The sequence below is a fragment of the Callospermophilus lateralis genome, chromosome 4 (genome assembly GCF_048772815.1).
Source record: "Callospermophilus lateralis isolate mCalLat2 chromosome 4, mCalLat2.hap1, whole genome shotgun sequence".
Taxonomy (NCBI): Eukaryota; Metazoa; Chordata; class Mammalia; order Rodentia; family Sciuridae; genus Callospermophilus; species Callospermophilus lateralis.
The window spans coordinates 114,670,409-114,695,832 of NC_135308.1; the positions used below are offsets into that span (position 1 = coordinate 114,670,409).

Here is a 25,424-nt window from a genome sequence, read left to right on the forward strand (position 1 = left end):
CTTGCAGTAGTCAAAGATTTTCATCTTTCCAAGATAGCTTACATAAAAAGGATTGAATAATGAGTTACATGAAGTATTACAAATCAAATTATATTATAAAAATATTTTAAGAAACTTTCTTCTTCCAGAATGGTGGTACTGAATACTAGTAGAACATCACCGGGGCATGTAAATATTTTAGTTGTTTGATCTTTTTTCCAATTATGTCTTGAAATTTGTACCAAAAATTATAATGAAACTTTTAATATTTTAACTTCATCTTATGCTATTTCAAGAATTTATTCCTCATTTAGTGGTATTTTCAAAATGAGGGAGGAAAGCCTGACATCACCTTAGTTTTTAAATAAATAATTATGTGTTAGTGTATATGTATATATGTGTATATATAAATATATATATATATTTATACTGACTATTGAATTTCCATTTTTATGTGTGTTTTTGCAAGTTGTTAGAGAATTGTAGCTTGAGAGTTTCTTAAAACATTAAATTCCAGAAATAAGAGACTTGTTTTGGCCCATTTAGGACTAAATAGCTAAAACGTAGATACTAGTTATGGTATCTTCACAGGTAATTTGTATAATTACTTCTCATTAAAATTATTTTTGGGCTGGGGTTGTGGCTCCATGGTAGAGCACTCTCGCCTAGCACACGTGAGGCACTGGGTTCGATACTTAGCACCACATAAAAATAAAATACAGTATTGTGTCCACCTACAACTAAAAAATAAAAAATAATTTGTGTTTTGTTAATTAGTTTGTTAACAGTGGATTATAAGCAGTTTCAAACCAACATGTGTCACTCTGAAAATAAATGCTAGTCTAAAAAGTCCAAATACAGAAGTTCATTGCAAAACAGATCATAGATTAATTAAAGATCAAATAAAGAGTGAACGTTTTTAACATGTATTGCCCTTCTTTTGGTTTCATATTCAAGTACTTGGAGATACGTTTGAGATTACTCATTACAAGTAAATATATTTTTGCTGCATCTATTAATATTTTATTTGAAAATAAATTATTGAGCAACTGAACCTAACATTGAAAGAAAAGAGTAAATCTGAGAAAGAAAAGAGTAAATCTGCATTAGTAAACATAGGCAAAAACATTTTTATTAAGCACATATTTACTATACACATTCTAAGGGCCAAGTGAAGTAGTGCTCAGTGCTAGAGGTGTAAATATAAAAGTTATTGTGGTACCTGCTTTCCTGGAGGCCGACCATTTGTCAGACCATTTTGTTTGTCTTTCCTTGTCAGACCATTTGACAAGACAGACAAACTAAAAATTAAAGCTGTAGTTTATTATAAAATCAGTGCGGAAACATAAAGGAAGAAACAAGTATTACGAAGGCTTCCCAGACACAATATCAGAATCTTGATGGATTGGTAAACATTAAGTAAGGCAAAAAAAGGTACATTTTCAGATAGCTAAAGTTGCAAACTTAGGATGCTTAGAGGTCAAGGAACCACAAGTAAACTAAAATAAGGCTCAATAAAGTGGAACAGAAAAGATATTGGCGAAAGATTGAGGGGACATAGGTGGGCAACAGACCCATTTAAGGATTTGGTATTCTAATCTGAAAGCAAGGAAAGCCATTAAACAATTTGTAGCAAGGAAGTAACTTGGTAAAAGATCATCCTTGGGCTGAGGTTGTAGCTCAGTGGTAGAGCACTTGCCTTGCACACGTGAGGTGCTGGGTTCGATCCTCAGCACCACATAAAAAAATAAAGTTATTTTAAAAATCACCCTTGATGATATATGAAAGCTAAAATAACTTTATCTTTGCAAGATAAGGATATATGTGAATAAATAAGTAAAAATAACTCAGGAATTATTTATATTTAAACAACTTTGTTCTTTGAGATATTTGGTAAAACCGTAAATTATGTTGTTGTATGATTGCATTAATAGATAATAGTGGAATATGTTATATTCTTATCAGAACTCTGAGCTGACTTGAAAACTAATTGATAATTGTTGGAAATTGCTGTTCAATCTCCCTTCACTTAATTGTCTTTTAACATTGATCCTATCTGTGCTAATTCGGTGATATAAGATGGCGTTTATGCTCTTTATAGCTGTATTGTATTCTAGATTGCCTGGACCTCCCTCCCCAAAATGTCTTACACTAAAAGTTTTATACTGAATTTGGGTTTATAATTAAAAGGATATATAATAAAAAAAAAGAAGAGAAAATGAGACTCTAGAGGAGTATGAGATAAGGAGAGGTGTTGTGATAAAAAGAAATTAGAAAGGATAATATCCTTTCCCTTAGTTGCCTCCTACACTGTAGCCTACTTCTGTCTTCCTCTTGCTAATATAAATAAAAATTTTTACACTGAAAGTGATATGTAAATGATCTTGAAAACTGTATAGCCCATACTAGATATTTTTAACTGTGTAAAAATCTGATAATACAAATTTCATGGCACTATAAGTAGTTCTCCCTTTTGCCTTGAGAATAGGGGCTAGACTACTAATTTAGACAATATTATTTTTATTATATAGAAAGTTCCTAAATAGATACTATGATTACTTGATTAAACATAAATTGATTTATAATTGAAACCACAAAATTAAGCTCCATAATTTACTTGAAAGGCCTGAGTATAAGTTGAATAAGTTTATTTTACAGTTTTAGCTCAAAAAAGACTTGATAGTTATAATTCACAACATCTGAGTTTTCAAAAAACCCAGCAGACTGAATCTTTCACCCTAAGTATATTTAATAGCAAGCACTCTTTGAAAAACTTTGAAAATAAAATGTTTTACACTAAATGTTTTACACTGAATTTCCATTAATGTAAATCCAGGCTGTTATCAAACTGGGCCTTTACTATTTTACATGCAAACAACTAGCTCCTTATGTAGCAATTTGTCATTTGACTCCAAGACAAATATTTTCCCGGCAGCAGGGGGAAAAGGAAAAAACTAATTACCTATATGGCTATATGTCTATAGCAGACACTGCATTTTTTAGGAATCTCATTAATTAAGTAGTAATATTTGTATTAAAATCAAATTATATGGTATCATTAGCTTAAAATTATTCCATCTTGAAATAAAATATTATGGAAACTGTACTTTTATCATCTATTTTTAAAGAATATATTGTTTTATTTAGAATGGAAGAGAGTTGAAGAATTAAATTACTCATAGTTTTTATTTTGCCATAGAAGAAAACTGGATTGTATTAAAACAAGAACTGAAAAAATTGAGAATACACTTACCCAGAGTCTACATAACTGAAATTTATTTTCTCAGTTTCAGCTAGTTTATACTATTCCTTATAAAGGTAGCTGGCCCGATGGAAGGCTTAAAAGCTGCTCTTTAACTAATAGTGGAAGCAGTAAATTTAGTCATCCCTCAGTATCAATGGTAATTGGTACCAAAATCCATGAATGCTCAAGTCCTTGATATAAAATGATGTATTATTTGCGTATAACCCATGCACATCCTTTCATATGTCTTAAATTATCTCTAGATTACATAAATTCCTGATATAAATGCTGTGTAAATTTCTGCTATGTTGTAATGTTTAGGGAATACTGAAAAGAAAATAGTCTCTATATTCATTGTAGACACAATTTTTTCCCCAAGTATTTTTCTATCTGTGTTCGTTGAATCTACAGATACAGAGAGCCAGCTAAACCTCTTTTTTTAAGTTAATTTCTTACTTGCACTCTATCTTAGTTTTTACCTACTCAGGCTAATTTATAGGTTCCTGGAATGAGTAGACAATCCATAATTTCTACCAATCAAGTAAAAGAAGGAAAGAAAACTCTGAGCTTCTCTCCCATTAACAGATAGTTTGCTGTGTTTAAAATTAATGCAGATTTCACAGCAACAAATATTAACATTTCATTTATTATAAATAATTGATTTGAAATTTGGGAAATGAATAGTTGAGTGCATCATTTCAGTGTTTATTTGAACAGTAACTTCTTAGTGCCAGAGACCATCTTATTTTTTTTCTGATTGCTATGGCAAACAATTTGTTTCCCTTTAATTTTAGCATGTTTTAAAAAAATTGTGTGTATGGTTACTTTTACTTGAAAATGTATTTTATTCTTTGCAGTGTTTGAGCAACACACCTCCACTTACTGAGTATTTCCTCAATGATAAGTATCAAGAAGAACTGAATTTTGACAATCCCTTAGGAATGAGAGGCGAAATAGCCAAATCATATGCTGAACTGATCAAGCAAATGTGGTCTGGAAAGTTTAGCTACGTCACCCCAAGAGCATTTAAGGTTAGTATGATAAATACATTCTCAACAAGAGTGATATCATCCCCAAGAGGACAAAAACTAGTTCCTAGAAGAGAAGGATGAAAAATAGTAGCTATCACAATGATTTATAGCCCTTCAAAGGAGTACAGTATGGATGGATGGATGGATGGATGGATGGATAGATCATCTGTGGTATAAAATTTCAGACAGATGACAGAGTGGGTGATTAGTTTTCAGAAAGTCTAAAAAGGATTTAGGAGGGGGGAATAATTTAAAAAGACTGAGAAAAACACTAGTATGATAGAATTACTACAGAGAAATAGCAGTGAGCATTTATTTGCATAGCTATTTTAGAATACATCTCTGAAAAATCTACATGACTATTTCATATTATACAACCTTAAAAAATAAATTTGAACATTTCATTAAAGTCTAAGAACTCAAAGAGTATTTCAATAGTCATTGCAAGTTTGAAAAATTAAAACTAGTCTGCAAAACAGTCACTAAATATGAATGTGCTTTAAAGTCAAAGTTTATTCAAATTTGTGAATAGATTGCTTTTTAGAATCAATAAAATTACAAATGATTTTTCATTCAAACAAGAATTAAGTTAAAATTTGGCTTTATGTGTTAAAAAGTTTTCCTAATTAATTGTAATAGAAGTAGGATGAGAAAGTATGTACTTTTGAAGAATAAGCAATTATAATAAGCCATAATTTTTACAAATCAACTTAAAATGGTATTCATGTAGGACATGTACTAAGTAACCGTATACTACTTCCTAAAAGGTAAGATGCAACTAACAAATCATGTACCCCTACATTTGGACAGACTAGTCTAGACAAACCATCTCAACTCAACCCTCATTTCAATTAGTTTTGTTTTGTTAGATTTTTTTTCCTCTTTAAATTTTATGTAAAAATGCAGGCTCTTGATATTTGACTTCTTTCATATTATGGTTTTTTTTTTAATTTTTTTTAGTTTTAGGTGGACACAGTATCTTTATTTTATTTTTATGTGGTGCTGAGGATCAAACTCAAAGCCTCGTGCTGCTAGGCGAGGGCTTTACCACTGAGCCACAACGCCAGCCCCTCATATTGTGATTTATATTATTATATTTCTTTGTAGTCCAATCAAAAAATAGTATTACAAAACTAGGAAAATTGAACATAAATATTATTGTCATCTTTATGAGATTCTTCCTCTTTTTACACACAGAAACTAAAAAATTTGTAGTTTTTTTCCCCAGTGGACCCAAAGCAGTATGTTACTAAATTTTTTAAGTCTTCAGTGTTTCCCAGTTTTTTGTACAATATTTCATTATATGTTCTCCTTGTTCTTTTCTCATGTCAACATTTCTCTATTTTAGAGAGTAGTTATTTTCAAAATTCTTTTAGATGTATGATTATCTGTATGATAATAATACCCAGAATAAAAACTTGTCTTTTATTGTCTGCCTGACAAACATTTACAGGAAGAGGCAATAGGAAAACCAAGAGCTAAAAATTAAGAGTGCTGAAAACTCCTTTGACAAATAGTGAAATGGCAATTAGTAATAAAGAAATATAGGACCCATAATGATCAATACACATTTTTTGTTTGGGGGTTTTGTTTGTTTTTCATCTATACATTTTTTTAAGGAGTCCATGTTCTGTTCTGTTTTGGCCTAAATAAGCTTCATTGAGGGCTGGGATTGTAGCTCAGGAGTAGAGTGCTTGCCTAGCATGGGTGAGGCACTGGGTTCAATCCTCAGCACCACATTTAAAAAAAAAAAAAAAAAGTGAATAAGATAAAGGTTAAAATCTAAAAAAAATAAATAAGCAAGCTTCATTGAATGTAAACTGGAATGCAGAACAAAATATATGTTCCTATTTTGTATATATACATTTTCATTATTCACAATAGTTATATTCCTTAAATTTATTGCAAACACTGAATAACCATACTAAAATATAGGTTTTGATTCTATCAAACCTTCTAGTCGTAACATTTTCACATTTTCACCAACCAACCAGTGTGTCATTTTGTTTTATGTGTATTTTAGTTTAAAGACCCTTATTTACCATGTGTGGTAGTGCATACCTGTAATTCCTATGGCTCATAAGGCTGAGGCAGGAGGATTGTGAATTCAAAGCCAGCCTCAGCAATTTAGGCCCTAAGCAATTCAGCAAGACCCTATCTCTAAATAAAATATAAAAAGGACTAGGGATGTTCACAGTGGTTGAGCGCCACTGGATTCAATCACTGGTACTAAAAAGAAAAAAAGGGAAAAAAAAACTTGTTTAATATGTATTGTTGATTCATTAACATTGAATTCATAGCCAACAGCACTGTAACTTATGTCTGAAGGAAGCTTATCTACCTATGTTTTCTCCAAAAGGTACATCACAGCCTCCTTCTAGCCAACACTTCAGCACTATGTATGGGCGGCTCTTTAAACACTGAAATAACCAGAAGACAGCACAGAAGTGTGAAAAAAAAAAAAAATAGCACTAAATCAACTACAGAAAGACATTTGTTTATATAATATGAGAGCTAAAACAAAAAGGGGAGAGGATCACTTTGTTCCTCAGCTGAGAAATGTGCATGTTAGATGGCTCAAATTTTTCATCTCTCTGAGGATATCCACAATGACTGCTAAAGTGTTTAAATTTTATTTGAGGGTTACAAATAAATTTTAGCAAGTAGGCAACTCATAGATATGGAGTCCATGAATAATAAGAATCAACTGTAGAATTTTAAAGGAATCCTGACTCTTGCTGAGTTCATGGTTTTGCTTTTCTCACAGACACAGGTAGGACGTTTTGCACCCCAGTTCTCTGGATATCAACAGCAAGACTGTCAAGAACTATTAGCTTTCCTATTAGATGGACTACATGAAGATTTGAATAGAATTAGGAAAAAACCGTATATACAATTAAAAGATGCTGATGGAAGGCCTGATAAAGTAAGTTTCATGATATTATTGTCTGCATTGTTGCAATTCTATAATACCTCTATAATTTGATCTTATTTTCTTTATAGGTGGTTGCTGAAGAAGCCTGGGAAAACCATTTAAAAAGAAACGATTCTATCATAGTAGATATATTTCATGGCCTTTTCAAATCAACTTTGGTTTGTCCTGAATGTGCTAAGATTTCAGTAACATTTGATCCTTTTTGTTACTTGACACTTCCATTGCCCATGAAAAAAGAACGTACTTTGGAAGTTTATTTAGTTAGAATGGATCCACTTACCAAACCTATGCAGGTAAGTAGTGATTATTTTCTTTACATTTGTTACTTTTTATCAAATATTATAGTGTTGAGTACTATATAAAATTAGTTTTGAAGCTGGGCCTGGTGGTGTGTGCAATTTAGGAAGCTGAGGCAAGAAGATTATAAGTTCAAGGTCAGCCTGGGCAACTTGGAAGACCCTGTCTCAAAATAAAGTTTTGAAAAGGACTGGGGATGTAGCTCAGTGGTAAAGCACTTGACTAACATGTGCAAGGCCCTGGATTTACTCTCTAGTACTATATGTAAATTAAAAATCAGTGTTGAATCCTAAAGCACAGTTTAGTAATAATGTTTGTGTATTGTAAGTGTAATATAAGCTTAACACTTTGGAAATTAGTATAATTTTTAGAATCTTGAAAGGATGAAGGATGTCATGTAAAAAGTATTCTCAAAGACTTTTTCTCATCAAAGAAAACCGACATTGTTTTACAGTGTTAAAGAATATTAGCTTACAAAAATGAAAATGGAAATTTAGTTAGATTAAAATATTTGATTCAGTAATGTTCTAATCTTTATACTTCGTTTTATCACATATTGTTTATCCTATGCAAAATCACTGGTAGTAGGCATTAATGTTCATGTTTGCTTGATTGCATAATGTAGTGTTATAATTGGACTATTTTCTATTTTGTGAATAAAATCCTATATTTTCTCCCTTCTTTATCAGTGCTTTTCTGAGACTTGACTCCTCCCATCGAAAGTATCTCCTTTCTCTTCCTATCTCCCCTAAATTCTGTTAACAGCACTTAGCAAATTTTATTTTGACCTTTATTTGCTCTTGTTTTTCTTCCCTAGACCATAAGTTATTTGAAGATAGGAGACTTATAAATCTTGTTTTCAATGCTTAATTTGTGTATGTTAATGCAACAGTATACAAGCCAGGCATGGTGATACACACCTGTAATTCCAGCAACTCTAGGAGGCTGAGATAGGAGGACTCAAGTTCAAGGCCAGCTTTTTAGCAGTTTAGCAAGGCCCTGAACAACTTAGAAAAAAATTTTAAAGGCTGATAATGTAGCTCAGTGTTAAAGTACCCCTCAGAACCCCTCCCCACCAAAAAAAGTATTCACAATGCTATATTAGGCACAAACAGTATAAAGTTTTTGTTCACTAAACAAGGCAGATATGGTCCTACTTCAGAATATTGTTGTCTCTAAATCCTTAGAGTTCCAGCCAGATAGCTCAACTTTGTTTGGTGCCTAATAGTCACAAAATCTATATGAAAGTTATCCTCTAAACAAAATTATGATTTTACCACTCAGGCAGGAAAGTGAGTTTACTCTTAACAAGAAAAGGATATTTACAACATTCTGAAAAATAGTTCTTTCATTCAAGGTAACTGAAGTCTAGTTGTAACAAATAATGCAATCTCATATATAAATTTCACCTTTTTTTTCCTGCTTCTTTATGTTTCCTTCATGAACTATTAATAATCTGTATTATATAGTGACAGGTTACATTAAAGCTACACATTAGCCCTTAAGGTATATGGTGAATGTTCTTCTGTAATTTGGCTTTATGTCATTTTTCCAGCATTGTGAATTTCATTGAGTTACTTCTTTACTCACTTGGTGACCAAGAACATTAATTGTGGGAGTTAGGTCCACGATCAACACAGGAATTGGATTTGGGTGTTGTTTATGTTCTTTTTTAGAGGGATGGAGGTGGTATTTTTGTTGTTGTTTTGTTGTTGTTGTCATTTTTTTCCTCTTAAACACAGCTTACGTACAGAGCGATATCCTCATTAACACTATGGTTTAATCAGCTGGTAAGGAAGTGAAATTAGCTAACATCCTGTTACTGAAGTTGATTCAGGTTATATTAGTAATCATATTGAGGATGTATTATATGTTGCTCTCATATTCTGTAAGGGGTTGGAAATATGAAAGTGTTTCTAATTCTAGTTCTTAAGAAGTTTGTCATAGAATGTGAGAAGTAGTATGACAGTACCACAGGAGCTCACAGAAAGAATAACCTGCACAAACTGATATACCTATGATGAAACATGAAGAATGATTAGATTTTAAGTAGGTAGCAGCTGGAAATGAAGATATTATAGGCCAAGAAATCGGCATTTACAAGGCCTGAAGACAAAAGAAGTCATGGCCCTACTTCTAAAATTTATAAGTAGCTAAAAATATGGTAAGCAGGAACTTTACCAGTGAGTATCACAAAGACCTATCACAAAGATGTTTGATACCATGATAGGAAATTTGGACTTCTTCCTAAAGCTAGGAAAGCTTTTAAAGGTTATTAAAAACCTTTAAAAGCGTAGAGATTATATGGCTATATTTGTGTTTGAGAAATAAGAATCTGGCTAGCACATAGATTAGATAGGAAAGACTTAGATCAGAACTATGAAGACCACAGATAAGAGGCTTTCTCAGTGTTCAGTTGACAAGGGCTTCAAGATGTGTCAGTATGGCAGTTTGATTGTAAAACTAGTTTGAATGTAGGAAGTGAAAATGTGTAGATGTATTCAAAGATGATTTCACGTTTCCTGGACTAGAGAATTGAGGGCTTAATGGTGCTCTTTGTTTTAATGGGATGTATAGGAAGAATAAGTCTAAGAAGAAACCTTTTTAGTATTAAACATAATAACATAACCTATTAGTGTTGGATACATTGACTTCAAGATGCAGAAGGAATATTTAGATGGTGATAATCTGATAGGCATTAAGTTTATGTATTCACACTGGAGGAGAAAGACTGTGATTAAGATTTAAATTGAGTAGTGAGATCTTTGAGAATGGTAGTCGGTGGTTTAAAAGGATGAGATCACTTAAGACTAGAGTGACTCTGATTTATCATCTAAACTAGAACTCTCCTGAAAATAAAAAGGGCCTTTGTTAATAATTATACTAGGATAAGAGTCTAATCCAGGACTGGCCAAAGCAAATGGAGATATATTGTCATTAGTCTAAGGAGTGTATATAGAATCAAGGAGAAGTCTAAGAACAAAATTTTAAAGAACAATATGGAGGGGCTGGACTGTAGCTTAGTGGCAGAATGCTTGCCTAGCATGCATGAGGCACTGGGTTCAATCCTCAGCACCATATAAAAATAAAGGCATTCTGTCTATCTACAACTACAAAAAAATTTTAATTAAGAAAAAGAATATGGAAGAGCTTCTAAGACAATATTATCACAGCAATAGAAAAGAATTAAGAAGTAGTGTTATATAAGGAAAGAAACATTTTAAAGATTGGCGTGGTCAGCAGTCATTCTACAGAGAGATCAATAAAATAGAATCTGATAAAGGGTGAGTTGTGTAGTAGTTTTGGTATTCTGGCAATAGGTTAAATAAAGGGGTGAAGACAAAAGCCAGATAATGGGTTGAGAAGTGAATGGGAGATAAGGAAGTTATAATAGTCAGTGTAGATATTGTTAATAAAGTCATTTATAAAGCAGGGGAAACAAGGGAAAGCAATGAAGGACTATTTTTATTTTTGTTTTGTTTTTTGAGATGTTTATTGTATTCCAGTGCTTATGCAAAAAAGTCAAGATAATAAGAAAGTCTAGTTGCTAGATTTAGGTCTTAGCAGAGGATAGAAATCAGAGCATATAAACTAGGGTTCTCCCTTAATGGGAAGAAAAACACTTATCTTGTATTGCAAGAGACAGGAAAGAAAAAAAAAAACCTGTATGTTCTCAAGTAATTTTTTAAGGGAAATGGAAATTACAGATTTTTACCACTTGGCAGCTTCCATTTTCTTAGTAAAATAGATGTTCTTCTGAAGGGAGATATAGTGAAATAGGAGGCCTAAGTAATGGTGAATATTTTAAATAGTAATTGAGAGAAATGAGAAAAACAGCAAATAAGATTCAGAGAATTGTTTCTGGGCAGTGTTAAAGATCAGTTGAGACTGTGGATTTGAAGTTCACTGGCATCTGAAGTTGGGGAGTTTTCTGCAGCTTATCTGAAAGTTCAGCAAGAGTGGAACTGAGTAATAGAGGTTAAAGGTTTTATAATGGAATGATTGAATTGATGAAGAATATGGGGTCGGGATGGAAGTGCATGAAGACAGTAGGGAGAAAATCTGAGTGTCATAAGGACTAGAAATCTCTATAAAAGATAAGAATAGGTAAGAATATGTTTCCAGGCGAAGCAGGTAGTGGTAGTTAGACAATAATCTGCTAGAGTTTAAGGTATCAGAAGCAAAGCAGATGCAGGTGGTGACAAGGTCCAGGAAGTTGACTATACTTGAGTGCAAGGATAGATCTTTGAATTGAGAAACTGAGGAAAAATAAGGGGTGGGATGAATCATCTATATGGACATTATCTCCTGGGGTAATGGCAAGATTGGAGGTAGACATATAAGCCAAATGCTGAATACCGAATAAATATAAGAAAGCAATCATGAGGTCAGTCTCATCTACTCAGTGTTTTTTTTCCCAGTGTCCATTATAATTTTTTGTGTTTGTTTTTTAGTACAAAGTGGTTGTCCCCAAAATTGGAAATATACTAGATCTTTGCACAGCATTGTCTACTTTGTCAGGAGTACCAGCAGATAAGGTAAGATGTTTCTGGGATTGAAGAATTTAAATTGGTGTTTAGTTTCTCAGTGTTAAAAAACCAGCTTAATAGAAATTTATTTCCTTTTAGATGATAGTTACTGATATATACAATCATAGATTTCACAGAATATTCCCTATGGATGAAAACCTTAGTAGTATTATGGAACGGGATGATATTTATGTGTAAGTATGAAATTTATTGTGCAGAGTATTACTTGAAAATAATCAAAAGAAATAACAAGATTTTGAGAGTTTATGGTCCATTGTGTTCTTATAGGTTTGAAATTAACATCAATAGGACAGAAGATACAGAACATGTGATTATTCCTGTTTGCCTAAGAGAAAAATTCAGACACTCAAGTTATACCCACCATACTGGTTCTTCACTTTTTGGTCAACCTTTTCTTATGGCTGTCCCACGAAACAATACTGAAGATAAACTCTATAATCTTCTCCTTTTGAGAATGTGGTAAGTGCCAGACAGTTCTACTTCAATAAAATAAGCATGGGAATGAAATACAGGTAAAAAAGTAAACATGCAAGGAACTACCAGAATGTAATTTAACATTATCTCAACTTTGTTTAGACAGGTAGCAATTTAAAAATCAGGTTACAGTCATCTACTTTCATGATCATGAAAAAGTCTCATATCTTTATGCATACTACTAGCTCAAGAACTCGTACTAATTGTCTTAAAAGAATAAATATTCACAATGTATAGTCCATTTTTTGCCTTCCTAAAAATCTTGATTTGAATTATATAAGGTAATCATAAACACCATTTGATCCTTTTTAATTTTTTTATAGTTGGCATGTTCAGTGTTATTTCTTGTATACCTAATTATTGTAGTTTCATGACTCATACATAAAGATCACATTATCCTCATTTTGATCACTAGTGCCAAAAAAATATTATTAAAAATGTTCACATTGTATAAAACCAAGTTTTCTTTGCAATAACATATATATCATTTAAATGGGAATCTTATAATACTTTAAAGTTGAGAAATTATTTGCCACAAACTTTAATGTATAAAAGACAGATATAACACTCTAGAAGTAAGAAAATATTCTTTTTATAAAGACAATAAAACACAATTAATTCTACTTATGGAATTGTAAGCTTTGAGTTTTAATTTATTTTTAAATCTACCAAATAACCACTGCTATTGCATTGAAAAGCTCCATTTTATTGGTAGAGTGGAAAATAGTTTTTAGATCTCTGTAGAATTGAACTTGTTTGATTTCTGATTTTATTAAGCCGATATGTCAAAATATCTACTGAAACTGAAGAAACTGAAGGATCCCTGCATTGCTGTAAAGACCAAAATATTAATGGGAATGGCCCAAATGGCATACATGAAGAAGGTTCACCAAGTAAGACTTTCCTGTTAAATTATTAAAATGTTTCACTTGGATTATTGCCTCAGAGAAAAAGTTTAAAAAAATGGATATTAAGGAACTAAAAACAAACCATCTGTAAATCTAGGTAAAATAATTATTTCAGAAATGTTAACACTGGATTTATTTAAAGATCTCTAATATCTAAAACTAGGTGAAATGGAAACAGATGAACCAGATGATGAATCCAGCCAGGATCAAGAACTTCCCTCAGAGAATGAAAATAGTCAGTCAGAAGATTCAGTTGGAGGAGATAATGATTCTGAAAATGGATTATGTACTGAGGAAACTTGCAAAGGTCAACTCACGGGACACAAAAAACGATTGTTTACATTCCAGTTCAACAACTTAGGCAATACTGATATCAACTACATCAAAGACGATACAAGGCATATAAGATTTGATGATAGGCAGCTTAGGCTAGATGGTAAGTATTTTTTTGAAAAATGGCTTGAGCATCAAATTTCAGTAAGTGGGTTTTTTAAAATATAAAAACCATGAAATTCAGCCCAACCATGAAAAATACCATTTATCTATTTTAAAATGTTAAATAAAAGGCCTTAATATCCAGGTACACTAAAACATCCAAGTGTTTACTAAGGCAGGGTTTAACTTCATGCTTCAGCTTTGTATCTTTTTGTTTTTTTGATCTCACATTGTTAAAGGCTTGGAAACAGTTATTTGTCCTAATCATCTTGTGCAAGTAGAAAAAATTGCTCCTTGTTTATTTTTATATATACCCTAATGTTAAAATATACAAATTTTAGTTGTAAAACACATTGAATTTTAAAGAAAAAAATGTTTTTCACCTTAGAAAGATCTTTTCTTGCTTTGGATTGGGATCCTGAATTGAAAAAAAGATATTTTGATGAAAATGCTGCCGAGGTAAGTTATCACTCAAACACTGCTTCTTTACCTTTTCTTGGCTTACTTTATTCTAATTGCTAGAGTTAATCACACTCTTTTGTACACTTTCTGCTTCCTTGAAATTAGTTTATATTTTGCCATTAAAAATTTGCTCACAAACTTTTTTTAAACTAAAGGGGGTTTGAACATGCTTTTTGTTGACATGTTTTAATTATAGAAGGTCATTTAGGAGTTATTAAAAAGTGTGATAAAAATCTCAGCTGAAATAAGTTTTATGATTCTCTTGAAAGTTTAGGAGTTTTCATTATTATTCATAGTAAGATGGTATCACTAAAATGAGTTTTGTTTCATTTGTTCTCTTAACTCAAGAAATACTTCTCTTTAGGATTTTGAAAAACATGAAAGCGTGGAATATAAACCTCCTAAAAAACCCTTTGTGAAATTAAAAGACTGCATTGAACTTTTCACAACAAAAGAAAAGCTAGGTGCTGAAGATCCCTGGTAAGAGACAAAGTTAAATAATTGTTTCTAATTATTTTCTTTAAGGCTTTATTCTGAAGTATGTGCTACATCAAGTTGAAAAAATGATTACTAAATATTCTTATTGCTATAAATTTCTGTAATGTAATAGTCTATTAAAAGGGATGGGAATATCTTCAAAAGTATTATCCCAGTATTAGCTTTAATCTCATTACTATATTTTCCCTAATAGTCATTTTACTATTTATAATTACCTTTTTCCTAAGAAGTTTCAACTGTGTTGGAAAAAGCTTTTTAGGGAAATTATTTTGTGATATCATTCCATTAAAGTCCAAAGTTTTGAGATTTTTCTGATACCTATGTCTCAACACACATTTGTAATATTATGATACATTCATATCTTTTTTAGCATACTGAAATGTAAGTAACCTGGCCCTCGTCATTTATTTGAATATTTATTTGCGTATTAGTTTATAATGGTTAGACTTATTTTAAAAATGTATTGAAAATAAAGAGGAGTTGCTGTTAAACTGGTATATATTACTCCTAAAATAATTGCTCACTGAAAATATAGGGCTCCCCCCTACCCTGGGGTTTTGGCTTGTTGTTTTTGTTAATGGAGCTAGCCATTTATACCTCTGTCAAACTTTTAAATATTTCTTTTTGGTTTTAGGTATTGTCCAAATTGTAAAGAACATCAGCAAGCCACAAAGAAATTGGATTTATGGTCCCTTCCTCCAGTACTTGTGGTACATCTCAAGCGATTTTCATACAGTCGATACATGAGAGATAAATTGGATACTTTAGTTGATTTTCCTATCAAGTAAGTTAAATTGTACTTAATAAACATGGAGCATTCTAACTTTTTTCAAACTTATTTTGATGCTTTTTGTCATTGTATCTTAATAAAAGATTTGAATTTATTTTTGAGTAGGTGTAACCATTTTAAGGGTTGGTATTTCACAATTTTTATTCCTAGAGATTTTTCCAAAAAACAAAAGTGAAAATATTCTTTTTAAATAAATATAACTCACTGTGTCTTGCATTACCTTATGTGTTCATTGACCCCATTTATAATTATAAGATTTTTTTATGGACTTAGCGATTTTGTTTTTCCTAGGATTCATTTTATCATTATTCATCAATTATTCCTAAATTTTTTTAAATGACTAAAATATTATAAAATAGAAAAATGGAATTGCTTAGAATGTTGATTTAATAATGAAATAAATTGTCCCTATATGCATTTATCCTTCAGTTTTTCTTGTTGCATGGTATGACATCATACTTGTAAAAAGATATAACAAAGTCTGGAAACCATCTTCATAGTCTCTTTTTGTTTGTTTGTTTGTTTGTTTTTTAGCTTTTACTAAACACAGTTAAGAATTCAGGACAAAAAAGGGAACATTGTATTCTCATTCACTTAGTCATGCAGCAGGAAGGACTTCATCACACAATATTTTGTAATAAAGAGCTTGGCATTATCCTGTATTGCAAAAAAGAACATGTGACAGTATTCTTTCATATTTTATGATATTTGTGCACCAAAACTTACTTGAATCAGTTAGTAAGTGGACAAATGCTGAAGGCAGGTGTGTATACAAAAGGAACTGGAAAGGATATAGGTGATTTTAAAAAATTGAAAATATTAATTATTCATTCCACTTATTGAGCAGGAAGAAAAAGGTTATTTATCAAAATTGTGAGCCATTAAAATTTTCAAGAATATAGCATTTTGACAATGTAAATGCAAGAAAACTAGATTCTAATATAGGTATATTTGAAAATTAGAATTATTGCTTTTGCGGGGCGGGGGTGCTGGGGTTAGAACCCAGGGTCTTACACATGCTAGGGGAGTGCTCTACCAACTGAGCTACACTCCCAGTAGAGTTGTTGCTTTTTAATGATGTGAGTATAAGAACAACAACCAGAAATGATGCAAATGTAAGAACAACAATAATAAACTATATATAAGATGGTGTGTTTCAAGTTCATGCATATATGATTATGAACTTCAAAGAGAGCTGCCCATTTCTGGTCTATAGATTATCAAAATCAGGAAAATGTAGAATAAAAATGGTCTTCAGTTGACTTGATTGATAGATACTGGGAATTGAACTTAGGTGTACTTCAGTTGACTTGATTGATAGATACTGGGCATTGAACTTAGGTGAGCTACATCCTCAGTCCTTGTTATTTTTTATTTTGAGTCAGAATCTCACTCAGTTGCTGAGGCAGACCTCAAATTTGCAATCCCGCCTCAGCATCTGAGTAGCTGGGATTACAGACATTCTTGATGTTCTAGAATCTAGCTTAATTTTTAAAAACTCATAAGAAAGTTGTTTTTCACTCTCCCTTTATTTTTTGCTGTATAAATCATTCCTAAAAATTATTTTAAAATAAAAAGCTGGCCATGGTGGCACATGCCTGTAATCCCAGTGGCTCGGGAGGCTGAGGCAGGAGGATCAGGAGTTCAAAGCCAACTCATCAATGGTGAGGCACTAGGCAACTCAGTGAGACCCTGTCTCTAAATAAAATACAAAATAGGGCTGGGGATGTGGCTCAGTGGTTGAGTGAGTGTCCCTGATGCTCAATCCCCAGTACCAAAATAAATAAATTAGTTGATTAAATAAAAACAATTCATTGGATCGAAATGATAATGAGTTACTTGACTCTTGATAATTTCTTTGGTGAAAAATATAGAGAGAGGCAACACTGGCAGAAGGGAATAGAATTCATTACATTTCAAAGAAAAAAATGAATTTATTATATTTAGGGGAAACATAACACTAACTTCATTTCTCTTTAAAAAAACAGTGACTTGGATATGTCGGAATTCTTAATTAATCCAAATGCAGGTCCTTGCCGCTATAATTTGATTGCTGTTTCCAACCATTATGGAGGGATGGGAGGTGGACACTGTAAGTTGACAGTTTATATTTTAACCTGATGATGATGTTCGAATAACTATTGATTTTTTTTTTCCTTAAGGTATTTATTACTTCTGGTAAAATGTCAGATGGGTCTTTCATATAATAGTTATGCAATATTGATTAATGAATGAATCAGCTTTTGAAACCTTTTCTTTTAAATCTGAAAAGAAAGGATTGAGTTAATCATACTCCTCATTGGCAGTTGAAGGCACTGGAAGAAGTGTTACTGGTCCATTTGGGGTTCCTCTTCTCCATTGTTTTTCCCTTCTCTTTGTAACATGTTTAATGCATGTGCTATAAACCATGCGTATTTGCTCACTTTTGTAATTGGTACTGTACTGCAGATCTTGCTTGTTTTCTTTATACTTTTGTTATCTATTTTGTCCATTGCTCCTCACTACTCATGGTTTACATTCACCATATTTTATCTCTGCATTCACCATATGGTGGATATCCAACTTGCCTTTGAGACTGGTAAATATTATTGTTTCTGGTCTGTTACATGAAAATTTCTTTGAACTGTGTACTCAGATGAAACTGCCAGGTTTAAATGAGTATTTAAATACTGCCAGATTTCTTTCCATGTTGAAACAAATTCACCCTCTCCTCCACTTGATTGGTTTTTCTGTTGAACGATCTTTGCATTCTTGGTATGATCCTACTTGTTTTTTTGTGGTTTTTGATACACAGTAGAATTTCATTAACTAAGATTGTTAAAATTTCATAAGTTCAGTGGTCTTATAATTTTTTATATTGTTATTTGACTTTGAAATCAAAATTATAGCCGTAAAACAGATAGGATGCCATACTCTTTTTCTGTATCCTTTTCATCTAGGTTTTCCAATATACTTCAGAATGGTTTATAATACTTTTATGCTATGTTTTTGTCTCTTTTTTTCATTCTTTTCTTTTTTTATCAATCCTTCCAGAAGTTTGCTTTTCATCTTATTAATTTGTTAATTGTACTTATTGTCTCATTTCATTTTTACCTTGATGATAGTTTTCTTCTTGTTACTTTGGTTCAGATTAACAAACTGAAAATACACAATGGCAGAGCTTACTTAAATTTAAGAACAGATATAGAGGCTGGAGATATAACTAGGTTGGTAGAGTGCTTGCCTTGCATGCACAAGGCCCTGAGTTCAATCCCCAGCATCACAAAAAAGAAAGAAAGAACACATATAGGAAAAGAAACAACATAACATGGACAAAAACTGTTTAACAGAGGTCCTAGGTAATTGGTTGTCATTTTATGTTGCTATTTTTCTAACTTCTTGGGTTGACCACTTAACTTTTTGCTTTCCATTGTTTTTGAAACTATATTGAAAGCTATAATTAAAACTATAAACTTCCTACTAATATTGCTTTAGGTCTTGGTGATGGATTTTGAAATGTAGCATTTTTATTATGTTTTAATACTATGATTTTTTTAAATTTCCTTTTGATTTTCTACTAGCCCAGGGTCATTTAATTATTTGCTTAATTTTCAAGTACATGGGGGTTTTTTGGTAACAGTTGGGAGCTTTGTCTATATTAATCTTTAAGAGTTTGAAGCTTTGACAGTAGCCTAATACATGGTTTCTTTAAATTTTCATACATTTGAAAAAAACATGTTACCCATTGAGATATAAATCCATATGTTTCTTCTTTTAAATATTTTTTTTTAGTTGTATATAGACACAATGCCTTTACTTTATTTATTTTTATGTGGTGCTGAGGATCAAACCCAATGCTTCACATATGCTAGGCAAGGACTCTACCACTGAGCTACAGCCCCAGGCCCCCTAAATAGTTTTGTCAGTTGTACCCAAATCATTACACTGCATGATTATTTTTTATGTTCATTCTATTCTGAGGGAAATTTATCCCAAGACTCCTATTTAAAGTGTTGATTTGGTCTGTTTCTCCTAATAGTTTTATTGGTTGTTTTGCATTAATAGTTATATTCATTTTTACAATGGTTAGGTCTTCTCTCTGTGTAGTTCCTTTTACTGGGATTTGGCATTCTTTCTTGTCTTTATCTCAGATATTACAAGTGCTGCTCTAGCTTTCTTTTGATTCAATTCTCTAATTGGCTTAACTTTTGTTGGAGATTTGTCTCTTATATAATTCACAAGATTGTTCAATCTTGTCTTTTTACTCAGCCTGAGAATGTTTTGCTTCACAGTGGTCTTGAATTCAGATTAACAAACACAACACACAATATGCTTCATCCAGCAAAGAGTTTGCTTAGATTTAAGAAAGGATATAGGACAGAATACAACATGTACAGAAGTTGTTTGTCAAAAGTCCTAGGTAATTGGAAGGGGAAAAATTGGGAGAGGCTGTACTCAAAGGAAGCTATTCAGTGCATGGCTGTTTTCCTCAACTCCTTGCAAAACTAGTTTTTTATCAGAGTACATGATTGAGTATTGCCACACTAGGTGTCAAATGTTTTGTTAATCCGGCAAGTTTACAAGTCTTGTAAACAACATCATGCCTTTGATTCAGGAGATCTGAGTATTACTGATAATCTCTGACAAAGAATCAGGCAATGGTTGTCCCATGTGTGGAATTTTAAAACATTCTTTTAATCTGTCTTCTTATTGCTGCCTCTAGCCAGGTTTTTTTGTTTTGTTTTTTGTTTTGTTTAAGTTTGACTCTCACTTCCCTCTTACAGCTTTTTTCATGGTTGATTTTTGGGAGGGGAAACAAACAGCAGTCAAAATATGAGACATTTATTTCACATGGTAGGTGCTTAGTAAATATTATTAATAGAGTTTAAGCTATTGCGTAGATGATTATAGAGTTTTGAGAAGTCCCTAGATCATTTTAGTCATAGAAGTGATTTTATTTTCTCATTAGATACTGCTTTTGCAAAAAATAAAGATGATGGAAAATGGTACTATTTTGATGACAGTAGTGTCTCCACTGCATCTGAAGACCAAATTGTGGTAAGTATATTATGTATTTCCCAAAAATTGTGGGATCAACTGTTTTTAAGAAATGAATAAGAATTCGCAAAATGGAGGGGATGATGGTATAGTTCATTGGTAGAGGACATGCTTAGTTAGCATGTATGGGTTCAATCCCTATCTTGTACACTGCCCCACCACAAGAAAAAAGGCAAATTAATAAAAGGGGCCCATGGAACACTATTGTATATATTCTAGCATGCCTAGTAGCTAAGAGACACTTGCTCTGATTTAAAGAAACATAAAATTGTGCCCTAAATGGACACTTGTCTTCAAATTTGCCCATAACAAAAGCACAAAATGCAGTCTGAAAAATTTTCATGTAACTTGTACAATGGAGTGTCTAATGAAAATTAGTTTTCCTCTAAAAAGTAGATCAGCTCTTACCATTTTAGATATTGACTACTTAAAAGTCAAAATCTTTTAAGTGCCTTACCATACCTATGATCTTTAAAAGCCTAAGACAATTTTAAGTTCAAAATGACATAATCTTTTAAAAATTATTAACTTCTTTTAAACAATATAATTTTTAAAAGATTAACTCCTTTTGTATGCTTGTTACTCTGGTATTCTGTGACTAGTAGAAAAATAAGAATGTTACATCTGTTTACGCTGGCATTCATTTATCATCCACATTTGTTTTTACATCTGAGTAGATTTTTATTTTCAGATGTTGAGATGGAAAATGACTAGTGTGTTTTTAGAAGAAAGTTAAAAATTGTTTAATAAGGGTTTATTTAAAGTCTTCAGTTTATAAAAGCAAATTGATAAATTTCTGAGCCCAATTATTGGCATAGTTTTATTCTGTCCTTGCATGAATAGCACTGAAATGTTTGTTTCTCTCTTCCCTTTTTCTCTCCTTCCCCGTGGTGTGTGTGTGTTTGTGTGTGTGTGTATACAGTCATATATCACTTAAAATAGGAACACATTCTGAGAATGCATTGTTAGGTGATTTGTTGTACAAATAGCATAGATTATTCTTACACAAACATGGATGATATAGCCTACTACACACTTAGATATATTATAATCTTACAGGATGACCATCATATATGCTTTCCATCATTGACCAAAATGTCATTCTATGGTGTGTGCCTAAGTTAACATTTCCAATTTATACTTAAACTCCTCATTCTTTTGTCCTCAATTTTTTTTCTGTTCTCTTTTATCTCCTAGCCCAAATATCCTAAAATTGCCAACATCCCATCCTTCAAAGTCTCTTTAACATTATTGCCCTAATCTCCCTTTCAAGTAATTTATCTTATTTATATACACTACATGAATTTGATTTTGCCATGCATTTAATAATGATGGTTCTGTGTGTGTGTGTGTGTGTGTGTGTGTGTACATACACACAATCGTGGATCACTTAACAGGGATACATTCTAAGAAATGCATCTCTAGGTGATTTGTTGTGCAAACATCACCAGTATTTGAATACCTTACTTATGGATGTGGTGTCTTTTATATGTGGGACTCTATTACAAGCAGCATTAAAAGACAGCTTTATCTCTTCTGGGTAGTGCACACCTGTAACAACAACTATTCAGGAGGCTGAGGCAGTAAGAGTGAAAGTTCAAGGCCAGGCCTAGCAATTTAGCTAGACACTATCTAGCTAAATCTAGAATAAAAAATTTAAAATGTGCTGGGGTTGGAGCTCAGTGGTAAAGCACCCCAGTGTACAATCCCCAGTACCTTAAAAAAAAAAATTAGACAACTATCCAAGTTAATAATTGTGTTATAAGTACCATTAAATATTTTACTATGGTTACACCTGAGACAGCTGTCTCAACTCAGATTTGGAGTTTAAGCAAATAAGACTAAGGAAATCCTCATAGTGAAAGTGCTGTTTGACCTGAGTCTACTAATACAAATGAGTAAATTAAGGAAGCAAAGGGGTTCTAAGCAAAAAGAACAATACTGCAAAAGAAAGGAGACATGAGGGCAGGATGTTTTAAGGGCACAAAATGTTCTTGTAGGAATATGGGGAAGTAATTAGAAGTCTTAAAGAAAATCAGCATCCCAGTTGTTTAAATGTTTCTTTAAAGACTGAAAAACCAGCCAGGTGTTATCCCAGTGGCTTGGGAGGCTGAAGCAAGAGGATCATGAATTCAAAGCCAGCCTCTGAAATTAGCAAGGTTTGTCTCAATTAGCAACACCCTGTCTCAAAATAAAAACTAAAAAGGGCAGGGGATGTGGCTCCTTGGTTATATACCCCTGAGCTCACAATCCCTGGTACCAAAAAAAAAAAAAAAGAAAAAGAAAAATGACTGAAACCATTAGATGATTGTTAAGCAGTAGAGTGACATTATTAAATTTGTATCTTAACTTCTCTACAAGAACATTTAGATTTAAAGCACTGAGTAGAGAAAATAGAAAGTCCATACAGAAGGCTGTCACAATTAACTTAATCAGCTTAGTGGTAGTGCCAGTACAGACAAGGGGAGAGTGAATTTGAGAGAGATTTACAGTATAAAATAAATAAAATTTTATAAATAATGACGTAGTGATGCAGGAGGGGAAAGTTGAAGGTGACTCTTACTTTAACATTAACCGAGATTGGGAATTTAGGAAGAAATTTTGCTGTGTAGTTTGAAGTACCTATATGATAATTATCTTGTAGAAATTTCTACTAGGTAGTTGTATTAATAAGATGAGTTCAGAGGGTGATAACTGGTTTAAATTATAAATTTGAGGAGTTCAGAGTTGATAACTGGTTTAAATTATAAATTTGAGTTGTCAGCCTTAGGTAGAAATTGAAGCCAAAAGCTTGAATTAGTTATCTAGTGAGAGGATACAAATTGAGAAAGAGAGTTGAGCTGAGTGCAAAACATAAAGGTTAGGATTTAATGAAGCCACAGAGTAGTCTGAGAAGAAACCTGAAGAGATAGTAGAAGATCTAAAGAGAACTGGGGTCACAGAAGCCAAAAAATGATGAAGGGAAAAGTAGTAGGTAGGACATTAAATACTATAGAGAAATTAGCCATTTACGTTGTTGTTCAGAAGTTATTGACCCAGTGAAAGTCAATTTATTAAAATGGTTTGGGCAAAAGTTAGATTACATTGAATTGAGTTTGTGTGAGAGTGAGTTATGAGTATAGACTACCCTATCAGCCTAGTTGGAAGGAAGAAAGAAGTATGTGGCATCTAGAAGGGAGGTAGAATGGTAGGGGATTTATGATGAAAAAAAACTTAAGTATTTTTTAATGCCAAAGAGAAAAAGTCTAGAAGATAAAGACTCATTAAAATACACAATGAGTGGGGTGTGGTGGCACACACCTGTAATCCCAGCAGCTTGGGAGGTTGAGGCAGGAGAATCACCAGTTCAAAGCCAGCCTCAGCAATTTAACAAGACCCTGTCTCAAAATAAAAAATAAAGTGGGCTAGGAATGTGACTCAGTGGTTAAGTACCCCAGGGTTAAATCCCGGTACCAAATAAAATAAAAAGATACATAGTGATTGGGTGGAGGGGGATGCTTAGCAATAGAGTGCTTACCTAGTACTCATGAGGAGGCCCTGGGTTGAATCACCAGCAGCACCACAAGCATACTCCCACCATACACTCACACAGAAAGACACAGTGGTAATTGATGGAAAATGTCCTTAATATAGTAGAAGAAGTTGGACTGTAGAGCAAACATGAGATGAAACAACTATTAGATAAAAAGCTCACCTTTTCCTTAGAGACGAAAGGAAGGAAGACATAGAATTCTATTTCATGTTAGAGTAACTAGGTTAATCTATTCTATAGTTATGTTTATTTCTTAATCCAAATAACAGAAAAAAATTTTAATCTAAGCATTTTTCCTTTACATGTAGAAATCATCTTATATTTACTTAATTTTAGTAACTTCATTTGACCATGTGTGGGTTTTTTCTATTTGATTTGGGCCTCATTAACAAAATTGATACCAGGTAAAATACTCATACTATAGTTAATGTGTTCTTTAAGAATTGTGACCATTTTAACACCCTTTATTTGTTTTGACAGTCCAAGGCAGCATATGTTCTCTTCTACCAGAGACAAGACACTTTCAGTGGAACTGGCTTTTTTCCTCTTGACCGAGAAACTAAAGGTGCTTCAGCTGCCACAGGCATCCCATTAGAAAGTGATGAAGATAGCAATGATAATGACAATGATATAGAAAATGAAAACTGTATGCACACTAATTAATGAAAGTCTTAGAAGCCATAAAAGAGAGACTTCCTGCTGGTGGTATCTATGGAAACGAAGTTACCCACCACATTAAAACAAGTCTGAGATGGGGAGTTTCAGATAACCGAATGTAAATCCTTTATCAGATTTTAACTTGTGCAGTACTTGAAGTGAAACACAATGAAAACTTTAACAGAAATTGTCTCATAATACATTTACAGTCTTGTATTTACAAGCTAAATATATATAGGAAATCACAAATAAATCCCTTTTAAGTTTGCTGCTGTTTTGATGAATTATGTTTTCTTTAATTTTTTGGATGTGAGTTGATGACAAATGTTAAATTTGTGGATGTTGGTCATTTATTTTGCTCTGATTATACTGCAAGGAAACTATGAACTTAGTTTTTGGATAATCTAGTTCATGTACATTAGGCTGCCATATATACTACTATAATGTTTAGCTGCAGTATCAATATGGCGTAAATACTGCAGTAGTGCTGGAAAACCAAATTTTCAAATCTATCCCTGGTAATCAATATGGGCCTATTAAAAAACCAAATCATGATACAAGAAACAGTCTTGATAAGTCATTTCCTTTTTTAGTA

At 32.4% G+C, this 25,424-nt stretch overlaps 1 protein-coding gene across 3 annotated transcripts in view; it reads left to right on the top strand.

Annotated features, from left to right (window-relative positions):
• Positions 1-25,096, top strand: part of Usp15 (ubiquitin specific peptidase 15) — a 116,568-nt gene extending 91,472 nt beyond the window's left edge. For all 3 annotated transcript variants that reach the window (XM_076854804.1, XM_076854805.1, XM_076854806.1), the window contains 14 exons: positions 4,081-4,254; positions 7,022-7,180; positions 7,258-7,482; positions 11,941-12,024; positions 12,115-12,209; positions 12,304-12,495; positions 13,288-13,403; positions 13,582-13,854; positions 14,242-14,312; positions 14,680-14,795; positions 15,448-15,597; positions 17,592-17,695; positions 20,552-20,640; positions 24,653-25,096. In XM_076854804.1, the coding sequence (XP_076710919.1) occupies positions 4,081-4,254; positions 7,022-7,180; positions 7,258-7,482; positions 11,941-12,024; positions 12,115-12,209; positions 12,304-12,495; positions 13,288-13,403; positions 13,582-13,854; positions 14,242-14,312; positions 14,680-14,795; positions 15,448-15,597; positions 17,592-17,695; positions 20,552-20,640; positions 24,653-24,835 (2,031 nt within the window). In that variant the 3' untranslated portion in view covers positions 24,836-25,096. The remainder of the gene's footprint in view (positions 1-4,080; positions 4,255-7,021; positions 7,181-7,257; positions 7,483-11,940; positions 12,025-12,114; positions 12,210-12,303; positions 12,496-13,287; positions 13,404-13,581; positions 13,855-14,241; positions 14,313-14,679; positions 14,796-15,447; positions 15,598-17,591; positions 17,696-20,551; positions 20,641-24,652) is intronic.
• The last annotated feature ends 328 nt before the right edge of the window (positions 25,097-25,424 follow it).